Source organism: Engraulis encrasicolus, chromosome 1, assembly GCF_034702125.1.
Source record: "Engraulis encrasicolus isolate BLACKSEA-1 chromosome 1, IST_EnEncr_1.0, whole genome shotgun sequence".
Lineage (NCBI taxonomy): Eukaryota > Metazoa > Chordata > Actinopteri > Clupeiformes > Engraulidae > Engraulis > Engraulis encrasicolus.
This window is the reverse complement of record NC_085857.1, coordinates 54,061,352-54,084,023: the sequence shown is the minus strand read 5'-3', so window position 1 is coordinate 54,084,023 and position 22,672 is coordinate 54,061,352. Positions and strand designations below refer to the sequence as shown.

Here is a 22,672-nt window from a genome sequence, read left to right as displayed (position 1 = left end):
CGAACACTAGGTGGTGATGGAAGCAGCCCAACAGGTGCCGGGAATAGACAATACCTGCTGGGCATTGCTGCCTGGCTGATATATTATCACGGACCTTGCTAAACACAACTGTGTCTTTCTTTTTGTAAACTGTTTCGTACAGCAAAGATATTTTGAAGTTCCCGCAGCAAGCTAAGACGAAAATGTCAAAAAGACAACATGTGAGGCACTGGGCGAATCACGTCAGCAGAAAAGCACCGCCAGCCAATTAATCTACTTTAGTCCCCTAAACCCCCCTTCGGAGAGTCAGGATTGGTTGCTGAAAAGAAAGGAAATGCCCATATTTGGATAACACAGCCTTCTGACCGAAACTCAGTGCTTTAAAACCACACCAGACATGACAGATGTCGTGTAAAAAGACGAGACGCGGAACACAGTCAAAGGCAGAATTCTTGGTAAATTTAGGCGAAAATGGATGCCGCGGTTGGACAAAATGTGCTGAAACAGACACTTAAATGTGTAATTTTAACGTTTTCTCTATGGTAGTATGGAAGATAAGTTAAAGATGCAAATTAGCCCAAAATCTCAAATTTGACCAGGGCATGAAAAAAATGATATTTCACCCGCCTTAACTATGTTAGGTACTTTGTTGTTTGCAATGCAATTTCCCATTCACCCAAGTTGCTAACAGGTTAGCAACAGGTTAGCAAGTACGCTTTGGAGAAACAAACCCCTGAAATAAGGATGCAATGCTACACGTGCCTTTGTTGTTGTTTCTGCGCCTCGATGCTGGCACACGCTTGTCACAGCTGAATAAAAGGCGTCAAAACCCTGCGACAAATAGCAGTAGAGCAGTAGTAGTAGAATGCTTTATTGTCACTATTTAAATACAGTGAGTATGACGGATGTGTCAGTTTTGGCAGAAGGGCGATGTGGCATTGATCTGGCTGTAGCCTACATAATGCAGACAAAATGTTGTTACGCTGTATTGAGAATAAGCGTCACGGTCCAAAATAAGCGTCACGGTCCAAAATTATAGCGTAACGGGCCGCAACGCACTTTTGCGCTAGCTAGAACCCTGAGACAGGTACGTGTATATCAGCCAATCTGACACTTTGTTTTTGGGCTGAGGTAAGTTTTAATGCAGCTTGTTACAAAAATACCAGCATAACTTCCCATATCAGTGCGCTGTGTGTGGAAAAGCCTATGCAAACAAATAGGGTTGTCCGCAAACAATCGAATAATCGTTGGTCAACCAAAAAAAAATACTAGTCGACCGAATACCGGTCGATTGGTGGCAGGGGGATAAAGACCATGTGCAATAGCCTTTCCACTTCTATGCGTTTATGCCCCCTATAATGTTAATCAAATTTAACCCTTTAAGCGCCAAAGTCGCAGAATTGCGACGATACGTCATCATTAACAAAAGCGCACGTGGATCAAACCAGCGGTCTTAATGGTGTTCATCCCACCTACCAGTAGTTGGCAGACATGCTACCCTTTCAAACAAGACTACGATTACGTCATTTTGCAGTTCACAGAGTCTATGGTGAAGCATTAAAAGACGCGACCACAAAATGCGGAAGTAGCCACTCAATTTTACATGGCTAATGTCAAGTCAAGTCAAGAAGGTTTTATTGTCAATTTCTTTACATGCACTGGTCATACAAAGAATTTGAAATTACATTTCTTGCTTTCCCATACAGACATAGACTAATCTAGGTAAGGATATAGACAGTATAGACATAGACAGTACTTATACATGGACTTAAGACAGTATGGACATAGACAGTGCTCATACAGACATTTAAAGTGCAAGACTGGACAACAGAAGACTTGTAGAGGACATACATTAAGAGGTATTTGTTGTGCTTTTGTGCTTTTCCTAAAAAAAAAGTCCTTTATAGCGTTCTGACATGGTATAGTAGCATTTTGAAGAAAAAATAAATATTAAAAAAGGTCTGTCAAGTACACCAGCAGCAGTGTGTGTGTGTGTGTGTGTGTGTGTGTGTGTGTGTGTGTGTGTATGTGTGTGTATGTGTTTAGTGCAGGTAGAAGGTGCGGTGTGCGTCTTGTGTGTGTGTTCGTGTGTCTGTATGTGTGTGTGTGTGTGTGTGTGTGTGTGTGTGTGTGTGTGTGTGTGTGTGTGTGTGTCAGTGTGTGTATGTTTGGGTTTAGTGCAGAAAGTGCAGTGTGCTTGCGTGTGTGTGTGTGTGTGTGTGTGTGTGTGTGTGTGTGGTGTGTGTGTGTGTGTGTGTGTGTGTGTGCATGTTTTGAGTTAGTGCAGGTTGAAAGTTCAGTTACAAGTATAGTAGTGCAGGTGGAATGTTCAGTCGCAGATATGGTGGTGGGGGATGGGGAGGGGGGGGGTTGTCAGTGGCCTTGCTGGCTAGAGGCTGACAGTGGAGGGAGAGTGGGTTGAGTGTTCAGCATCTTGATCGCTTGGTGCATTGTGCTGCTCGCCAGCCTGGTGGTACGGGAACGGAGGCGCCTGTACCTCTTTCCAGAGGGCAGGAGGCTGAACAGTTTGTGTGCAGGGTGGCTTGTGTCTTTGATGTACTGATGTAATTTAATGTACTGATTATAGAGTGTTAACACACAATGTTTAGTGTAAATCCAAGCATCCATTCAAAAGTTATGACAAACAAACTGTCGGTTATGATGAAAGATGCCTGGCTCGCAAATCGGCCATCTTGAATGTCGGCCATCTTGAAAGTGTTGGCTTCCAAAATTAAATCAGTTCATGTACATATTATAGACAGTTACCATACACATTTTTGTGCAAATCTATGCACAAATATTGTGTTAACACCAACTATATTCATTGGTGGTTGGTCAACGTAATACCACTGAAATACTGTTTTTCGGGGATATAATAAACAGTATTCACTTGTTCTTTCAGTGACAAAAATGTGTTAAATAACTCCCTTGAACTTGTGGGTAAACTTTCAATGTTTTTCTGAGATAAAAACAATTATATTTCTATAAAATAATTCATAATGTTGAATGACCCTTGTTTGGTCTGGGAGGGAAAATGTACACTGGATCCTTTCTGTAACTGCACGATGTTGCCATATGGCAACAAACCTAAAAGTACCCCCCCAAAAAACTTTTTTTTGAAAAAAATTGCAAATATGTCTTAAGAAGTTCATTTTATGTGACAAAAAACACAGTAAGATTTTTTTCCATGATGGGATAATAATGTGTGCAGTATAGGGTTAAGAAATCCCCAAGGTTTTTTTCATCACTATTTCGCTAGCGTGCCTATTCTGAATGAGACATTTTGATATAGATTAATCTAGATTAATTTCATAAATACAGTGAGATTAATCTAGATTTAAAAAAATAATCTATGCCCATCCCTAATATATATATATATTAGGGGTGGGCAAACATGAAAATCTTTAATCACATTAACTCAATGACTTTCTGTGATTAATCATGATTAATCGCATAGCGCGCGAAACCCAAAAATAATAATAATAAATCATGAATAAAATAAATAATAAATAAAATAAAAATATTTTTAATTAATAAAAAAAAAAACTAGAAAAGTCCTCCTAGATCACATACCTCCGCCAAGGTATGGAATAATTAGATAGCCTAATGGACAAAAATAATCACTTTGCCAATATGAACGACTATATTCCTGTCAGAACTTTCAAAATGACACATTCATGTCAGTTCAGTCATTTGCAAAATCTACCTGCTTTGAAACTGAAGCTTGTGATCACGCGCTGATATAGAGCCTAATTACTGAAGGGAATGTAATGATTTTAACCAACAAAACTGAAACAACTACAGAAAGGTAAGGCCTCTTTTTTTGCCTACGATGGTATATGCATCATTCTCATGGGCCACTGGTTAGTCTTGGCGCTGTCGGTTGAAGCGGCATATGCTTCCCCGCATTCCTCAAATCACTATTCACCGCTGTTAATAGTCCACGGGCATTGCTGTCGGAATTTGTGGTCTATCTCGCAACTGGGCTTGATTTTAAATTTAGTGAGGGGGGTGTTTGACCAGCATTGTGAACTTACACAGCCACGAATTCCATATTTTTGGCGATGGTACCCAATTAATTCGACATTGTCAACCAAAATGATCTGCGGTGGTCACTGTCCATCTCGCAATTCACTTCCACGAGGGTGTAGCCTAGGCTACCTGTATAGGCTGCCTGCTGATGAGCAACTTTTTAGGTTGATAGCACTGGTGTGGGAGCTGGCGTCAAAGGAGACAGTCCCACCCTGTTCCTTACTGTTTAGAATGGTGCAGGCTCACCCGTGTGGAATATTTGCTGGTGCTCGGCCATTATGCATGCTGTCGGACTTTCTGATCCCTGTCCATCTCGCAAACAACTTGGGGTTATCTTTAAATGTAGCGAAGGGGATGTAATGAATTTTACCAGCATTTTGAACGTAGGCCTAGAGTCATAAATTATTTTGGCAACGGTAGCCTAATTAATTCGACAGGATTGTGAACCTAAGTCACAGTCCACAACAACATTGTGAACGTACGATCACATATTCCATATTTTTTGACAACGTAATTAATTCGACAGCATTGTGAACCTAAACGATATGCGGGGGTGGTCACTGTCCTTCTCGCAACAGCAATGATAACATAGTAAGGCCACACATCACAAATTGAATAATTTTGGTAGCGGTGGTAGGCCTAATTCATTTGATAGGACTGATTACTGCCTGCCGATGAAGGCTGCCTGCAGATGAACTTTTTAGGTGAAATGCACTTGGTGTTGGAGCTGGCGGCGAAGGAGAGAGTCTCTCCCCTGTTCCTTGCTGAGAAAGGCGCAGGCACGCCTCTGCTCAGTGCTCACCGTGCGCACCTTGTGGCAGGCAGTGGAATAGCAGCGAACTAACAAACAAACACAGACAACACACACACGAAATCAGGCGATCACATAACCTCCTGGCGGAGGTAATTAATAATAATTTGCATATGTACTGTGTAGATAACCTATGTAGGTCTAATATAATATTCCACAATGGAAATGTAGGCTATTTGCCAACCTATCAGTCTAAATGTAGTAGGCTATATGCCTATCCAATGTAGGCCTACTAATGAAACAAATTATTGCATACAATATTACACTAGGGCTATTTAAGATTGTAGGCTACTGAAACTGATATATTAGAAATTATAAACTCAAATTAGGATGGTCTACATGGGCCTACAAGAAAAAAACTTGTCACTTAAAAAAACTATATGTTAAAACGGCTTGCCATAGGCATGCGTCTGTGAGATATGTCCCGCCTTCTCTCACTGTCAAAGACTCCCACCTTCTCTCTTATCTGTCGCTATTTGTAAGGTGTTTCAGCGACTAGAAACTAATTGACTGTCTGTTGGCATTGACAGCAATTACATCTTTCAAAAAAATAACGTTAACATGACTTACACTATCTTAAATGCTGACGAAGTTGCCGATGTCGCGAAATCATAGCCTACCATGTTCATGCAGCCTACTATGCACGCGCAGCGCCATGTACCAAAACGTTGCGTGAGGAATGTAATATCTCGCGGTTCGCTTTTTGATCAGGGCTTTAGTAAGTCCGCTTGGCGTTATTGACAGCTGATAGACAGCCAGCACAACAGTACCCTTTTCATGCTGACCGTACAACAGACTAACCTTGCGAGCTGCAAAGGCGAGCCACATGCTGCTCGATAATTGCGCAAGGAGGACTGTAGAACTGCATAGGCTACCGAAAATGTCCATTCAGAAGTTGACGTCCTTCTGTAGGCTATGCCTGTTTTGTTTTGACTACTTTGACTACTGACATTCTTCTTCTCTGTCAGCACTGCAGTCACTGGAAGCAGCAACAAGCGCGCTGACGCTTTCAAAATAAAAGCGACGAACGACGGTCATAAAAGGCAAAAAAAAAAACCCACTGCTTTATAGCGTTAACAAAATTGTCGGGCGATATTGACCTCAATAGTTAACGCACCGTTAACGCATTAACGTTGCCCAGCCCTAATATATATATATAATTTTAAAAAATGGGGGGGGGGGGGCAATTCGTCGATTAGTCGGAGTAAATGACGACCAACAAAATCCTTGGTCGTGGACAGACCTACAAACAAATGTGATCTCAGATATCACCTAAGAACACACGCTGAAGGAAAACCATACCTGTGCACATGTGCAAAGGCCTTTTCAGATGAGCGTAATATAAGTAAAATATAAAATATAAATAAATATAAATGTAAAATATAAGTCCGATAATTCACTTTGTTTGGTCCGAACCAAATGTTAACATTTTGGTGCGGTTCGCTTTCAGACTGTATACATTTCAGTAAGCGGACCAAATATATAGCACAGACTATCTGAAGTTCACGACATGAAGGGAGTTGGGATAGGCCTACATTTTGTTTCTTTCTCTTTTTGTTTCTTCCTTTTTATTATTATTATTTTTTTTTATTTCTTATTTATTTTTATTTTTTTTCTAATATAGCGTGCGGGCAAGATAACGAGTGCATCGTACATGGAATGGCTCGGTTAGATTACGCAGACAGGCAAGAGAGAGAGTCTGAACCTCACTGGCTGTTCAAAGCCAGATTGTTCAAGAGCGAGTTTTCACCCATAGCTTGACAGCAAGCGTGCTGGCTGGTTTAGTCATAAATATTAGGATAACCACCTCCCTGCAATCATTGTTTTACACTTGGGATATCTGGGAACGGCGCAAAACAGGCTCAGTGTGAAACATTGGCGATCTAATTTCAAGCACCACGCCATTCTTTCTTCTTGAAAATAAACTGTGCACTCCACTGTCATTTGGATACGTTTGCATTGGAATATTGGCTACCATTTGTAGCAATATTTCACGTACTCCATCAGGAAAAAAGAAACATGATGAGCACGGGCATAGCGTTTGGATCATACACACTTGCCAACATGCCACAACAACGGGTAAATTAATTAATCTTCATCACAACTTCTCACAAGTAGCCTATTCCACTAGCCTACATTCCCCGAACACACAGCTAGCAAGCCATGGGGGTAAGTCCTAACATCGTAATTATTGCTACCATTATCAGAATCCATACTGTGCGGACTACAGTGTTTTCTTCCGTTTCTTCAGTAGATGCTTTTCGGATTTGCCCCAATCAACATTTAAAATGCTGTGATGGGTAAATTAACAGAGTAGCCCATCTCTCTTTTTCCCTTCCTGTGTGAGCCCATTCTCGTGAAAATCAACTACAAGCTTCTTGGCCTGTGCTCCACTGACATTAAGCCATCCTCATTCAAAATGTGAATGACCGTACAATAGTGTTGTCACGATACCAATATTTTAGTACCGGTATCGGTATCAACATGTATTTCGGTACTTTTCGGTACTAAAAAAAAAAAAAACCTTTCTATGTCCTGTAATGCAATATTTTTCCAGCTCCCGGTACAAATCACACCAATCTCAATATAACACGGTCATAATAGTCTACTCTGCACTGAAACAGTAGCATTTTTTTTTAAATAATCCCATCCAAATCAAACACAAAATACAAAAACATGAGTGGATATTTATTTGGATAACACACATCACATCATAGTAAGTTACTTTTAATTCAAATGTGATATGGACTGTTAGTGAATGTGCAGTGAATTATTTCTCACTCATTTTCTTGTTTTCACTGCTGGTACATTTTAACCAAAACCCCAACTCAATAGGCTACTACAGGAGCCACTACTTGCTGTTCCCCAGCACTTCAGGGGTTAATCTGAATCTCGCGCTGATCCAATCAGAAGCGCCTCTCTCTCTCTCTCTCACCCACTCACGCAGCAGCAGGATCAAAAGCCCCCTCTTCTCTCTGTCTCCCTCCGTATAAATGAGCTAGTTGTCTCGTAACCTAGCATGTTTAGCTAACTTGCTACAGCTAAAGACGCAATTTTACAGGGTGGATTCACAAAGCAATCAAAAATAATGTCACTAATACAAATTCTGCATACAGTACAGCATGATACTATTCCAACTGTAAGTTAAAGTTACAAATAAAAGTGCTTAGCAATCGCTAACGCTAACTGCTATTCAGTTTGGAGTGTTTATAAGCAGCAGCTGTTGCCGTTTGCCACATTGTTGCATACCGGTACTTTTCAAACGCAGTATTGTACCGTTTTAAATGCCTTTGTACCGAGGTACTTTTTTTATACCGGTATACCGTGCAACCCTACCGTACAATAATGTAGCCTACGCCCACGATTGTGATTGTTTCGGCTATTATTTTATTCCTATTGTTGCAAACAAACCCCTCTGTCGAATTTGCACCAAACATGGACATGCCAAGTTGTGGAGTCGCTTTGTTTACACTCTGTTTCCCATAAATCTCGACAAATGACGGAAGATCCCGAGGTACAAAAACGCAAAAAGTCTGGGATTTGGTCCGGTCTGCTTTCACACCTACAAAAGGTCCGCACCAGGGTTCGTTTGATCCGGACCGAGTCCGACCCTTCAGCTCGGTCTCGGTCCGCTTGTTTGGTCCGGACCAGGATTCGCTGGTTTGTATTCAGACCATCCCAAAAGGTCAGAACCAACGAAAATCTGGTCCGTTTGGTCATTTGGTCCGGACCAAACGTGGTAGGTGTGAATACGGCCATAATGAAATTTCCGTATACGTTTGGAATCACTCTAGTACCTTAAAGGATTTATCTGGAGTTGGAACAAGTTTGCTCATTTTTGCATGTTTGGGATGAAATAAAGTCACTCTAGAGCAAAATCAATGCAAAGGGATGCATTTTGAGAAAGTTTGATAATATCACGTTAGCCTCGTTAGCCATATCAGCTATGCAATATGGTAGAATGGGGGCATCATATCTCAGCGGTTACACACATTTCAAAAACACAACATTTTAAAGTCCCAAGCCCTTCATTTACTCTTGAAAGGTCTGCAGAATGTGTTTTGTGAAGCCAGTACCTTGATAATATCTACTGTTACGGTCAAGCCAACTTTTTGAGACAAAAGTCAACAAAAGTAGATTGCCGAGTGCGTCGCATCATCATGATATCAGCTGTGGTTACGCGGACTGGAAATAATCATGGCTCTGTAATAAGCACGGACTTAAAACATTTGATGTGGACAAGGTATTGGGTGGTATTGTAGATAGTTTGATGTGAAGGGTGTAGGCATAGCCTACCGAATTATGTGTTAGCCTAGGCTAAATATTATTTTTGGTGCTCTTGTGTGAAAAGACCTTGTGCCATTTAACCCTGACGCAGGGCGCCCTCCAGCTCTGTTTCGCTATCGTTGTCGAATTGAACATTTGGTCATGTGTCAGTGCATCGCAAGGCACAGAGAGAGGTGCACGGACACTGTGCAACCTACTAACTGTTCTGTTCAACTTTGCACCAGGCGGCTGCTCAACTTCGGAATGTCGAAGTCAACCCCCTCCAACCCTCTCTTCTCTCTCACTCTCTCTCGCTCTCTCTCTCTGCCCGCATGATTGACAACCTAGACCAAGCTGCGTGAGCAAGCGGTCTCACGTGCAGGATGATTCGAGTTGGTGGGATTACAGAGTTGAAGTATGGTTCCAAACAGTAGCTCTAGCCTAGACTATTTCAAAACGTGTTTTTATTTTCCCAAAAGTAAACGTTCTTGTGGACACCGATGAACAATTAAACAAACCGCTGCATTTTTAGGGTGGCGCGCGCTCCAGTTTGACAGCTGATAATGCCGGTTGGAAGAAAATAGACTACATTTCACTTCCAGATTCCGAAGTTGAGCAGCCGTCTTGAAGCTCTCGGTCCAAAGTTGAACAGAACAGTAGGCTTGTTCGTGCACATCTCTCTGTGCCTTGCGATGCACTGACACATCACCAAATGTTCAAGTCGACTATGATAGCGAGCGAAACAGCTGGAGGGGCGCCCTGCGTTGGGGTTATGGCACAAGGTCTTTTTCACACAAAAGCACCAAAAATAATATTTAGCCTAGGCTAACCCATAATTCGGTATGTCTACACCCTTCACATCAATACTATCTACAATACCACCAAAAAACTTTTCCACATCAAATGTGTTAAATGTGTTAGTCGTGTAGTTTGAGCCTGGCTTTAGTGAGCAAAAAAAAAAATCTAAAACAGTAATTACTATATAGATAATTTTAAGTACTGCATACATTTCAATGACAATTCTGTATTAGGAACCCTGTTTGCATTATCTCACCACCTGTCCCAACCAATCATCTCACTATCTCACCTGTCCCAACCGATCATCTCACAGGCCACTGAGCTGGGGCGGACAGGGCTGCTGGTAGGACATGCAACGTGCTCCACACTTGGGGACCCTTCCAGAGGTGAGGCCATTTTAGTTTCTGTATTCAGAATATTTGTGAAGGTTGAGTCTCTTTAAACACTGCACCTTTCCGTGTTTCACACTAGGGTACCTCTCCAAAGGTGATGCCATTTTAGTTTGTCGATTTTGAATGTTTCTAATAAATGAAAACAAAATTGTTTGTCTATGTTTAAATATTTTCCAAGGTTAAGTCTCTTTTAACACGTTAAAAAATGCCCCCTATTATACGTAGACTGCTACCAGAATGGGAGAAGTCATAATGCATTAGTAAAGGCACTGTGTAATTCCATAGTAGTGCTATGGCAGATCTATGGGAGTGAAATCGTTTTAACGATTATTACAGCGTTCAAGAGCAGTGTTGCCAGATTTTCTACGACAAATAAGCGACTGACGTCCTAAAAACAAGCCCAAAAGAAGCGACTGAGGGGCGTCGTGAAAACAAGCCCAAAAGAAGCGACAGAAAGGGTGGGTTGTCAGTCGCGTGCCTGGTCAGGGAAGACCTTGCTCTTTGTGGGGATCTGCGTGGCAGCTAAAATCCCCACAAGTGACCACAGAAAGTGGGAGTTAACAATATTGTAGTAGGGTCACTTGTAAGGATGAGTGAGAAAAAACAAGTTGCCATTGAGAAACACATTCAAATCACCACCAGAGCAGGAGAAAACTGCAAGCCCAACTCTGAAAAGAACAAGCCCAAAAAAAACGCAACCCGCGACTTTACAAAATGAAAAGCGACTGCTCAAAAAAAGAAGCCCAAAGTCGCGTATAATAAGCGGACTTGGCAACACTGTTCAAGAGGACTGTATGACCCCTGAAACGAAATGAGTTTGAAATCACTGCTTTAAATGTACCGTATGTGCAATGTAATCTTTAGTGAGGCTTGAGCTGGGTTGTGGGTGAGAGGGACAGATTACTGTATGGGCCTACCAGGCACAGGCCCATTGACCCAAGAGTCAAGGGGGCCCTGAAACCCATGCCTAGATATATATTTCCATTCTCACCTTGCGTTAAAATCGTACTTTTAAAAACTGTATTTTCACATTTTCTCAGAGGACAGTCCCCCAACAACATAGACTCTCACATCTGGACTGAAACCCTCAATCTTTTTTTTTAACTACCAACACCCACTGCCTGTCTTCTTGTCTGGCCCAGGGGCCCATGGAATCAAAATCCGTCCCCGATTGGTGCGATCCCTCATGGTCTGTCTGACTCTTGTCAGATACAGATATGAAGGGTTTGGGAGAGTTTGCCAGAAATACGGAATGGAATTTTTGTTTTTTCTTTCTCCAGCAAACTGTCTACTTTAATTTACTATGGCGTGAGGTGTGTGTTCTGAAAGCTTCTAGTTGTTAGATGTTAGTTTCTCGCCCACTGAGCAACTTTGGCCTCAACAGGACAAATGGAAGTGACAAGTGAGGGGGAAAAATGGGGTAGAGCAGGTTTGACCAGGTGTGTGTGTGTGTTTCATGGCCAAGGCTGACTTAGGGAATTTTGTGTTGACTGAAGACAGAGGGCGGAATTCACATGTAACCATTGTTTCGTCACCGTGTAGAATTCCTTAAGTGGAACTCTGCACCCACGTGCCATCTATGAAGGCTGGCCATGGGAGGGGAGGGGAGCAGAGGGTGGGGGCGGTGATTGGTTTTGTGTTCACAACCCTTGAAGACACGGTGTCAATACGTCACAAAACAGTTTGCTGTTTGGAGCACATGTACACTTCATAGGTCTGTTAACAACCTTCGTTCTGTTTGCTGTCCATGGCCTAGCTATTCACGTTAGAAGTAGGGTAGAGGGCGATTTGGAAACCATACATAGGCGTTGTTTTTTTTTTTTTTCGATGAGGTCTGGGAGCTGAAATTGTGTCTTGACTGATGAAACAAAAATGGCGAGGGTTTTAAAGGTTTTTTTTTTTTAATCTCTGAAGGGGTAGAGGTAGAGGGGGTGAGTCATTTCCTTTTAAGGCTTCATTGACTGATAACTCAGTTACCTTGACTTGGACACCAGTGCTGTGGATTCAGTTAATCAGAAGTTGTATCTTTTCAGGCTGTGGATCAAGGCATCTTTATTTGTATAGTGCATTTCATACACAGATGTAGTTCAGCGCAGGCTTTTAGGCAGAATTTTTTTTTAGGGTGTCTAACTTTTTTTAACCTGTCATTGTGCGTGTGCCCCGCGGCGCCTCGACCCGCAGGCACAAGTAGGGCCCTATGAAATCCGTTGAAATTTTTCTCAAATTCCGTTTCATTTTTTCTTTTGAACTTTTTGAACCAAAAAATCTTATTTCTTAGTTATTTAGTTCATACTGGTGGGTGGACAGAGCCAATCACTCATGGTTGAATGGTAGGTAGAGAAAAGAAGATTCAATTACCTGCTACTAGGTTTTTTTTTTGTTATATCAGCCCTCCAAAATGTAATACGGTAGCTGAAATTTACATGCGCATATATTCTATTACACACCCAACAAGAAGGCGAATTCACTTCTGATGCATTCAATTTGGACTCGGGCTGCATCAGGTTTTCTCGAATAAGTTTGGCTATATTGCAAGTGCAGCTACATTAGAGACATTTTTGTTCACGTAATATGTAGGCATTAAATAGCGTCGCAAAGTCCCTACCTACCTTTTCACACAAGCACATGTTTTACAAGACGGCCGTTTTCTTCTGATGATGACTTGACCATTTTTCAAAGTTGCTGCTAAGTTTTGGTCACTATGCTTCGTGGCCAACAAAGTTAACAAGACATGATCAAAGCATTGCCTGTTAAGTTTTTATTTTACAGCGGTCACGTCTGTTGTAACAAACTCCAAACTCGTGCCTCGCATTGGATGATTCCATTGTTTATTAGAGTGTTTTAGTGCGATCTTGGGGTATTCTCCCCCGCAAAATCTTTACACTTCTAATGCTCTTATTAGTATTATTATTATTTCCTGCAATTTGAGGAGCAACTTTTGTTGCTTAAAATGACCACACCATAACATTCTGTAGCTTACATTAGTATGACGTTTTCCACATGGTTTTTCTGCCCAACATAACTTCAAAACTTTTAATGAAGAATCATTGCGACGTTAAGCGACTCGAGGGACAGACTCACAGAAGCGCAAGGGGAGGGGGAAGGGGGGGGACGAGCAGAATGCGCTGCGCTGTGCAGCGCAGCGCAGCGCAGCGTAGGACAGACCTGGAGGATGGAGCCGGTTAGGTGTATTTTATATTTTATCTTCTAAAACTTCCAAAATGGCGGTGTAAATAAAAATCGTCCATCGTGGGAAAGCTCGGACTCTGCGAATTTTGAACATCAGCATGGTTAACGCGAACAAAGTGGAACAAATAGGACGTCTTTAGGGAGTCCTACTAAAAAAGTAGGGCGTCCAATTTTTTTCAAAATAGGGCGTCGAAAAGACGCCCAGACGCCCCCCCTAGCTAAAAGCCTGGTTCAGCGTGCTTCACAAAAACATATAAAAAAATTAAAGTAATAAAGAAAACAGGAAATAGATAACGAAAACATTTAAATAATAATTAGAATCAAAGAAAATTATAAACAAAGTCAACGTTTTGCAAGAAATGGACAAAAAAGGTACTGCAACTATGATGCTCATTGAAACTGGGTTGCCTATTGCTAAATTGGATCTTTTCATGAAAGATAACTAAGTAATAAACTAATATTTTCTAATATGGCCCAAGTACAGTCAGTTTTACAGCTAAAAATGGCTATTTCTGGAAATTCAAAATGGCGGACCATGGAGAAGATCCCACTTTTCTTGTATGAAAAGTGCAATTTTTCCAGTCATAATGAACACTTTGAATTTGATGGTGGTGGTAAATATTCATGAAAAAGATAACATTAGTGAATGAGTAGCATGGATTCTGGAAATAAACAACTTCCACAGCACTCTCCAATAACTGAGGTACTGACTGGTTAGGAGCCAGTCTTTAAGACACTTGTAGTTGGCCTTGCAGCTGCCCATTCACAAACATTGACATACATGTCACCCCACAGGACGCAATTTGTGTTACGAAATTCAACTTGTAGTTAATATTACTGTCTTGAGTTTTATTCACATTCACATCTTAATATAAAGCTAATATTTATGCAATCATGCCAAATGCTTCATACATTATTCAAAATGTTGTTGGTTAATTTATATATATATTATATTCCAGGTTTCATTAATGTTACAGTCACACCGCAGGATATTTGACATATAAACCTTTACATCAATCTTAACAAAAATGTTTCTTCTCATCTAAGACTAATATGAAACATAATGTACCACAGTTTTGTAGGTTTTTAACCAATGTTACGAAAAATAAGGCATCACGTCAACCACCCATGTCCAAAACAAATTTCCCCCGGGGCGTGTAAAAAGAATCTCGAATCTTGAAGTTGTATCTTCTCAGGCGTTCGCCCAGCTATCTTTGCGGTCCCCTTGTGACTTTGTACTCAAGGTGTGGCAGGGTTGTTTTGTGTGCAGCGTTGTCTCTGTTAAAAGCCTTTGTACCAATCTGCCTCCCACCCACAGTCTTCCACATTCTTCAGGCTTAGCTGCCTCGTCTGTGCTGCCACGAACCGATATATGGATTGATGAATGGATGTATTTGAGCATGGGTTCACGGGTAGATGGGTTGATGTTTTTGTGTGTGTGTGTGTGTGTGTGTGTGTGTGTGTGTGTGTGTGTGTGTGTGTGTGTTTGTGTGTGTGTGTGTATGGATGGGTTTTTCGATGGAAGGATGTCTGGATAGATTGATGGGCAGATACAATAAAAGTTAATCTATACAGTTCATCTATCAGTAATACAGGTGCAGTTATGAGGCAGGGAAACCTGATCAGATGATGAATATTCATAAAGCACTGTTCCCTTTTGATCTTTTTAATTCTTGATGAGAGAGCAGCATTTTATGAATATTCATCCTTTGGGTAGATAGGCTACAGTATTTGGGCAGATAGGTTGCTGGATTGGATGGATGTATTGCCATTTTGTTGAGAATGAGATGGACTCTTCCAATATATATATATTTTCCCTCCCAGTTTTTTTTTTGTCTTTGTTTGTTTGTTTCTGTCTTGATTTTCTTAAGATGGGTTGTTGGGTTGAATAGATGTATTATATCTTGTTGAGAATGAGATTGACTATTTTTTCTTTCTTCCTTTCTTTCTTGCCTGCATTCTTTCTTTCTTTCTTTCTTTCTTTCTTTCTTTCTTTCTTTCTTTCTTTCTCTCTTTCTCTCTTTCTTTCTTTCTTCTGTGGTGTGGGTTGCCAGGTGTGTACATCTCTAAGCACTCTGATTGCCTGGACTTCAAGCCCTGGTACAGCGGGAAGACCGGCCATGTCGCCATAGTGAAGATCACCAAGGTAACGGCCTGCAGTGCAGTGAGATATAATTCAGTAATACAAGAACATTATTATTATCTACTATTATTATTATTTTACCAATTATGATATTGATCACTATTATTATTGGTAGTAGTAGTAGTGGTAGTAGTATAGTAGAGGTGCACCGAAATGAAAATTTGGGGCCGAAACCGAAACCGATTAATAATTAATCACTTGGCCGAATTCCGAAACCGAATATTACAATTCAGTCAAAAGTTATCAAAAGTTAGGTTTTTCACAATTTTTAAATATTGGTTAAATCTAAGGTTTACAATAAATGTTTTGACATGTTTTTGAAAGAAAATAAATGTGTATTTGAAGTCTTCAAATGTTAAGAGTAGAACTGAAATTAGTTTAATTAATGCCCATTTTCAATTCATTTTCTATTCGGCCTCCGATTCGGCCACTCAATTGGCTTTCGGCCGAAAACCGAAAGTGTCTTTTTTTCCGTTTTCGGCCGAATATTTTCTGCGGCCGAATTTTCGGTGCACCTATGTAGTATAGTGTAGTAGTATAGGGGATAGCAACACTGCCTTTGAGCTACAGATTTTGCTACAGTTACAGTTATTGCTGACAACTGAGAACTACAATTCAATTTTAAAATTATAATCAGATTTGTATTAAAGGGACACTGTGCAGGAAATGGTCAAAAAAGGTACTGCAACTATGCTGCTCATTGAAACTGGGCTGCCTATTGCCAAATTTGATCTTTACATGAAAGTTTACTAAGTAATAAACACATATTTTCTAGTATGGTCCAAGTACAGTCATTTTGCAGCTAAAAATGGCTATTTTTGGAAATTCAAAATGGCGGACCATGGAAAAGATCCCCCTTTTCATGTATGAAAAGTGCAATTTTTCCAGTCATAATGAATACTTACAATTTGATGCTGGTGGTAAGTATTCATGAAAAAGGTAACATTAGTGAATGGGCAGCATGAATTCTGGAAATAAACAACTAAAAATCTCACACAGTGTCCCTTTAAGTAGAAGTAGAAGTGCTCTTGATGTAATTAAAACACTATGAGTATGAAATTACCAAGTTGTGACACCATGTGATATCATACCAATAGTGATGCACATACATCTGTTTGAGTACTTCTACTTTATACAGCTCTAATTATAATAATTATGAAATAGTGTAGTTGATGTTGAAGTTGTCATGTATGCTTTTTGAAGCTGTCTGTATACTTAAAGAAACAATGTCTTGTGTGGTTGTTGTTGTGGTGTTGCTTGGCAACCAGGGCCGTGTGAAAGAGGTGACTGAGAACTACACCCTGAAGTTCACCCCACCCACCGCCGGCTTCGACTGCCATGAGTCGGACCAGATGCTCAAGGTCACCGCGGCGACAAGCTCCTTTTTAGCCTTCGAAAGAACACAGGTAAAGCTTGTATTGAATATATGGGCTCCGCCATATTACATGTTGGTTGAATTCAAAAAGGAAAAAGGCAAACAGTCCGAATTATGTCCCCAACAAAATCCAAGGATTTATTGTCTCCAAAAAGTATATTACAGCAGTAGTAACCGATGCTATCTAGAACACTGGATACCACACAAAAAGCACAAGTTACACAAGCATTCAGAGCTCTGGAGATGTCCTATCCTAAGTACCCCTGGCCAATAACAAGAGTTATTGCAGTTTAGGAGAAGTTAGGGAATAAAAAAACTGCCCTAAATGTCCCTGTTTGTGTATCTTCTACGTTGGATATGTGGGTGTGTTTTGTCAGTGGATGGGTGCGGTCGTGGATGTGTGCCTATGTGCCAATGGGATGATATGAGGGTGTGTTTTGTCAGTGGATGGGTGCGGTCGTGGGTGTGTGTGTCTATGTGCAGATGAGCCTAGTCTGGAGTGTCGTGTTATTCCAGCGTTGATTTGGCCATCTTCCTCTTGTGGTCTTCCTCTGTGTCCCCCTTTAACCTGTTATTCACTGTTTTTTTCCCATCCCTGACCATTACCTGTGTTATATGCAGGGCTCTAAATTAACACACGCCAACACGCCAAACACGGGTGAAAATTAATTTTGGCTAGTAGAAAAAAATACCTACCCGTCAATTTGGCTAGTAGCGCCCGAGTACAGTAACTTATGATCGGTAAACCGCTGCTCTGACGAACGTTATAGGGCGAGATTTCCTATACTACATTACCCATGGACACTAGCGTCACGACGTAGCCTCCCACCGTGGGCTTTCCAGTGCATCGAGCGTCAACTCCATGCTGTTGCGCGCGCCAGGATTGAAAACATTTCAGACGACCAGCCTTCTGTCAGCTAAGCTGCGCTCACACTATTCTGACAGGCAGCTCTCCTCCTATGCTCTCGTCGCTTTCGCTACAACCCTTTTAACGTCACTACTGCTATATGAACCTTGAACAGGCTGCATTTTTGAAGCAGCGAAACTCTGACCGTTTCAATAACAGGACTAATACGCAGATGCATAGCGCTACTTCTGTTGTGTAGTAGACTATGTTTTGTGCGAGTGATGAGAATGTGGCGGGGGTTAGAGCAAGGTTCTGTGTGTTGGTGAATGCTAGTAGTAGGCCTAATTGTAAATAGTGACGTTAAAAATGAGTGGTTGTGGAACGAAATAGCGACCAGGGCAGAGGAGGAGAGCCGACTGTCAGAGTAGTGTGACCGTAGCTGTCAGTTCAGTTGTCTTCTGAAATGTTCAGAGTCGTGGCGCAACTAAGTTGGAAAGCCCACGCCATCGGAAAGAAAAAAAAAAGCAACCAACGACGAAGCTGTGGAAGTAACAAAGGAAGCGAAGATTCCCGAGATATTATTTACTTTTAATTAAACTAGGCTTCTTGTCATTTTGTTGCGCTTGGTAGAGAAGAGCTCCTCCTCTCCCCTCCTTTTCCCCTCATCTCTTCTCCTTCCTTGGGGTGTGCGTATGTGAGGTTTTGTAGTGTTTGGCTGTGTGCTTGGTTACTGGCCTATGTTAAAGGTGTGTTATGTGAGTGGCTTGTGCGATGTGATTCAGCTGTTTTCAGAGGAATTGAACAAAAACTAATCAAATTAATTAGGCCTAAGTAATGAAAGTAAAAAATAAAGCAGAAGTTAAAAAATAATGAAAAAATATATAGCCTAGGCCTATAATATGCTTAATTATTATGTAGGCATATAGTAGCCTATGCAGGCCTAGTGTATCTGTGTTGTAGAAACAGTTGGACAAAATGACCATTTAATTAGAAAAAAAAAAAACTAGCCTAATGCATAGTTTATTTTGGCGAGATTAAAAAAAATGGCTAGTTGAACTTCTGTTTGGCTGGTAAGAAAAAATGTCCACTAGCCAAATTGGCTGGTGGTGGAAAAAGTTAATTTAGAGCCCTGGTTATATGTGTCTTGAAATGTCCATGAAGGCATTATTTGTATTTATTAGGGCTGGGACTCAATTTAAAGTTTTAATCAATTTAATCTATAGGCTTTGGAATTAGTTAATCGAATTAATCACATTTAAATATCTTACTTGAGAACAGTGAAAAATGAGCTTAATCTAAAAATATTATTACATTTAAAAAAAAAGAGAGAACTCTTCTCAATTTCAGCAGGCTGTTCACCATCAGGCGTAACACTGCCCTCAAATGGTCCAATCCAGAACTATGTAGCTATATTATACTGCGATTAATTTTTGTAATCACGTTAATTAATTAATCTAATCACGTGATTAATTTATCGAAATTAATGTCCCAGCCCTGGTATTTATGTAAACTATTTGATTTTGACACCTTAATTTACCCCCGGGGATCAAGAAAGTTACTCTACACCAGTGGTTCCCAACCTATGGGTCGGGACCCAACTTATGGGTCGCCAAAGATCCACAGTGGGTCACAAAGTCCTCTTGATTTTAAGGTGCTTTATTTTAATACCATATATAGCCCATGTTGAATAAATTACAAAGCATTTCAACCAATGCATAGAAGCAACAAAATGTAAGTAATACATTAAACATTTGTTCCATATTTGACCGAAGACAAATTGAGGAATTAAATGATAACTAAGCTTATTCATGTGACTCTCTCTCTTGTGCGGGCGCTCACACGGTTGGGTAACCAAAGCCTACAATTGTACAAATTTGGGTCCCTGAAGAAAAAGGTTTGGAACCACTGCTCTACACTAAGTGCTGTGGAGTGCTGTGTCACAGTGACAATAGTAATATCCCAGGTGGACTTTCACTCTCACTTATTCACAAAGGTGCACGTTTGGCTTGGAAAGCGGTGGGGACATTGCAATGGCAAACTGTCCGGGTATGCTATTTTTGCATTATATTTGTGAAAAAGTGGTGGGGACAAGCTAGGTTCATCTCAAAAGTGGTATAGTTGTGTTACCACCATCCACACCTAAAATTACGTCCATGCTTATTCGCTGTTTGTTGTTTTGCAGTATTACATGTATGAGATCCCGAGCGGAGGGGAAGACTCAGACCCGTGTCCTCGCCACGTGCTGCCGTTTGCCATCGTAGCCTTCTCCTACGGCAAGCTGGAGGATGAGGACGCAGACACACAGGAGGAAAGGTACGACTATTAGGGTTTTGTCAGCATCCTGTACAATGGCCTTTGGCTCTTTTTAGATGCGTCCAGCATCTCTATAACAGGGTCTGTCTGTCCGTCCGTCTGAAACGCTTTCATTACATTTCCGTCCGTCTGAAACGCTTTCATTCAATTGTTGTCTGTCTGAAACGCTTTCTTTAAATTGTTCCTTCCTGTGGCCACAAGGCGGCAGACTACGGAGCGAATGCGTGCAAGCATAGCCTTTCTACACTAAACCGGATGCTAACGTTGGCGAAAAGTAGCCTAGCCACAGGCTAACTGACAAACGTGAGGCCAACAACTCAGCCGATCGTGATGTACGCCACAAATAGACCAATCGACCTCATATTTAGACACTACAATGTTGATTTCTGCCTTCGATTTTCATCAGTTAAGAAATCTAGCGTCGGATTAACACATTATTAAGGTAGTAAAGCGAGTTGCCGCCATGTTTGTTTTCCAGAATCACTCGGGTAGAGAGCTCACGTGCAGCATTCTGGGTAATTGAGTTTCACGTTATTAATGCACAAAATGCGTGTAATGCTGCAGTGAGTTTAAAAAATCAAACCAACTGCCATTTGGAAGGGCAATGGTGCTTTTCGTTGCGCTCAGAGAGAGTACAGGAGAGAACGCGTCTTTCGTAATTGCTTTGCAGTCGTGTGCATTTGATAAACTCTGGCACGGAAGTTCACTGCTTTGTGCCTTGACGGTGAAGCTGGTATTGAAAAAAAAGTCCATAATTCACCTAAAGGCTCAACCCATAAGCGCATGATTCACCCAAACGGTTTTATTTATTTATTTGTCGATGTTTAGATTCTTTCCCACATGCACATAATTCTGAAATGGCGTGATACTAAAGGTTGTTAGGCCTAATAAATGTCTGGTAATTTGTAATGTAGCCTACTTCATCTAGGCTATGTGAAATTTCAAATCATAGCCTATGGTTATTTTCCAAATCCAAGAATGATTAAGCTTATTATACCCTAAACTGCAAAAAATAAAGCCATGTCTCGCCATTTTGCTGCCTTGCTGCCTGCCACAATATTTGGAGTGTCCATGATGACCAATAAACAAAAAGTACATCCTCGGGGGGCGTTGACAGGCTAGGAGGAGGCCAGGGGGGCGTTTGGGGGGGAAAATGGCATAGTTGGAACTGGCATAGAGGGACGCATCTGTTGTCCGCCTGTCGGCCTTGTTTAATTAGACGTCAGGGTGATGCAACCACAGCTATTGCCAGTGCTGTTTTAATTAAATGAATATATTTAGTAGTTAGAAATCATTATACAAATATTGTATATGTTTTTTTAGATAATCCAGTGAAGCAATGATCTATAAACAGTTTCATAGTTTTGCTTCATTTTGGATCTAAGTTGATAATGAGATGTGTTTTTTTTTCACTGCTCTGATCTCTCTTGTTTTGTGTTTTAGTTTGCGTGTGGAAAGTGAGGAAAAAACAGGTAATTTATTGTGATTATAGATGTTTATCTTGTTTTCTGTTTATTGTTGTGTCTTTTGCATGACCTGTTAGTCAAGTAGAACAATCTATGTAAAATTAATTTACAGTTTGAACATTCATAGTAATAGTTAGATAATAATGATAGTGGTAGTAGTAGTAGTAATAATAATAATGATAATAATATTAATTATAATACCAACAACAAGAACAACAAATTATTTCATTTTGGTGTTCAGCATTTGACTACAAGCCCTGGACTGGCCAGCTTGCTGTTGACTCCGTGGTGTTGGATATTGGACTGAAGTCACAGTCGGGAGCTTTACTACCAGCAAAGCTGTGAGTTTATCTCATTTCCTCTCTCTTATAAACTTTATTACAGGCTCACCACTATCATACACCAATAAAACAAGTGGAAGCTAGTGAAGGCACTCATACCAGTGTTTGCTTATGTCTTAGCTAGAGCCCAACCCTGGTGCTGAAAAAAGAAGCAATGTTAAAAAATAAAATAAAAAAGAAAACACGTTCACACACTGCTTTTTTGCATACCGGTAGCTGGTTTTGTAATATATAGCTAGCTAGAACCATAGTTAGCTGCAGTGCCTGGAACCGGTAGCCTATATAACATGCTAATTAGCAAAATATCACAAAACCAGCCTACCGGTATGCAAATCTTACATTATAAATCAAATATGGGTCTTCTACACCTTGAAGCTGTCGAAATCATTGACCCAGATGCAATGCAGAAAGGCGCGGTGGATAGGGGTATGGTCGTCGTTTGCGGTTGTTGACTTTTGTATTGACAAGTTGCGGCCATTCGGTACGGTACGTTCATGAAAGGTTTGGTATGAATGTGTTATGAAACAATCATGAATGCTTCGTGTAGACGTTATAACAGCTGTTATGAATGTGTTATGCAGTAACACGTCAAGTAAAGTGTTACCAAGAAAAGTTATTTAAATGACTTTGAACATGGCATGGCTGTCAAGCTGAAAGGGCTCGATTTGAGTATTTTAGAAAATACTGATCTACTGAGATATTCACACACAACCATCTCTA

The 22,672-nt window shown here is 40.8% G+C and overlaps 1 protein-coding gene across 1 annotated transcript in view; it reads left to right on the top strand.

Annotated features, from left to right (window-relative positions):
- Positions 1-22,672, top strand: part of LOC134454517 (uncharacterized) — a 55,703-nt gene that overhangs the window by 5,178 nt on the left and 27,853 nt on the right. The window contains exons 4-9 of the mRNA XM_063205577.1: positions 10,200-10,272; positions 15,522-15,613; positions 16,879-17,016; positions 20,015-20,145; positions 21,589-21,617; positions 21,853-21,952. Of these exons, the coding sequence (XP_063061647.1) occupies positions 10,200-10,272; positions 15,522-15,613; positions 16,879-17,016; positions 20,015-20,145; positions 21,589-21,617; positions 21,853-21,952 (563 nt within the window). The remainder of the gene's footprint in view (positions 1-10,199; positions 10,273-15,521; positions 15,614-16,878; positions 17,017-20,014; positions 20,146-21,588; positions 21,618-21,852; positions 21,953-22,672) is intronic.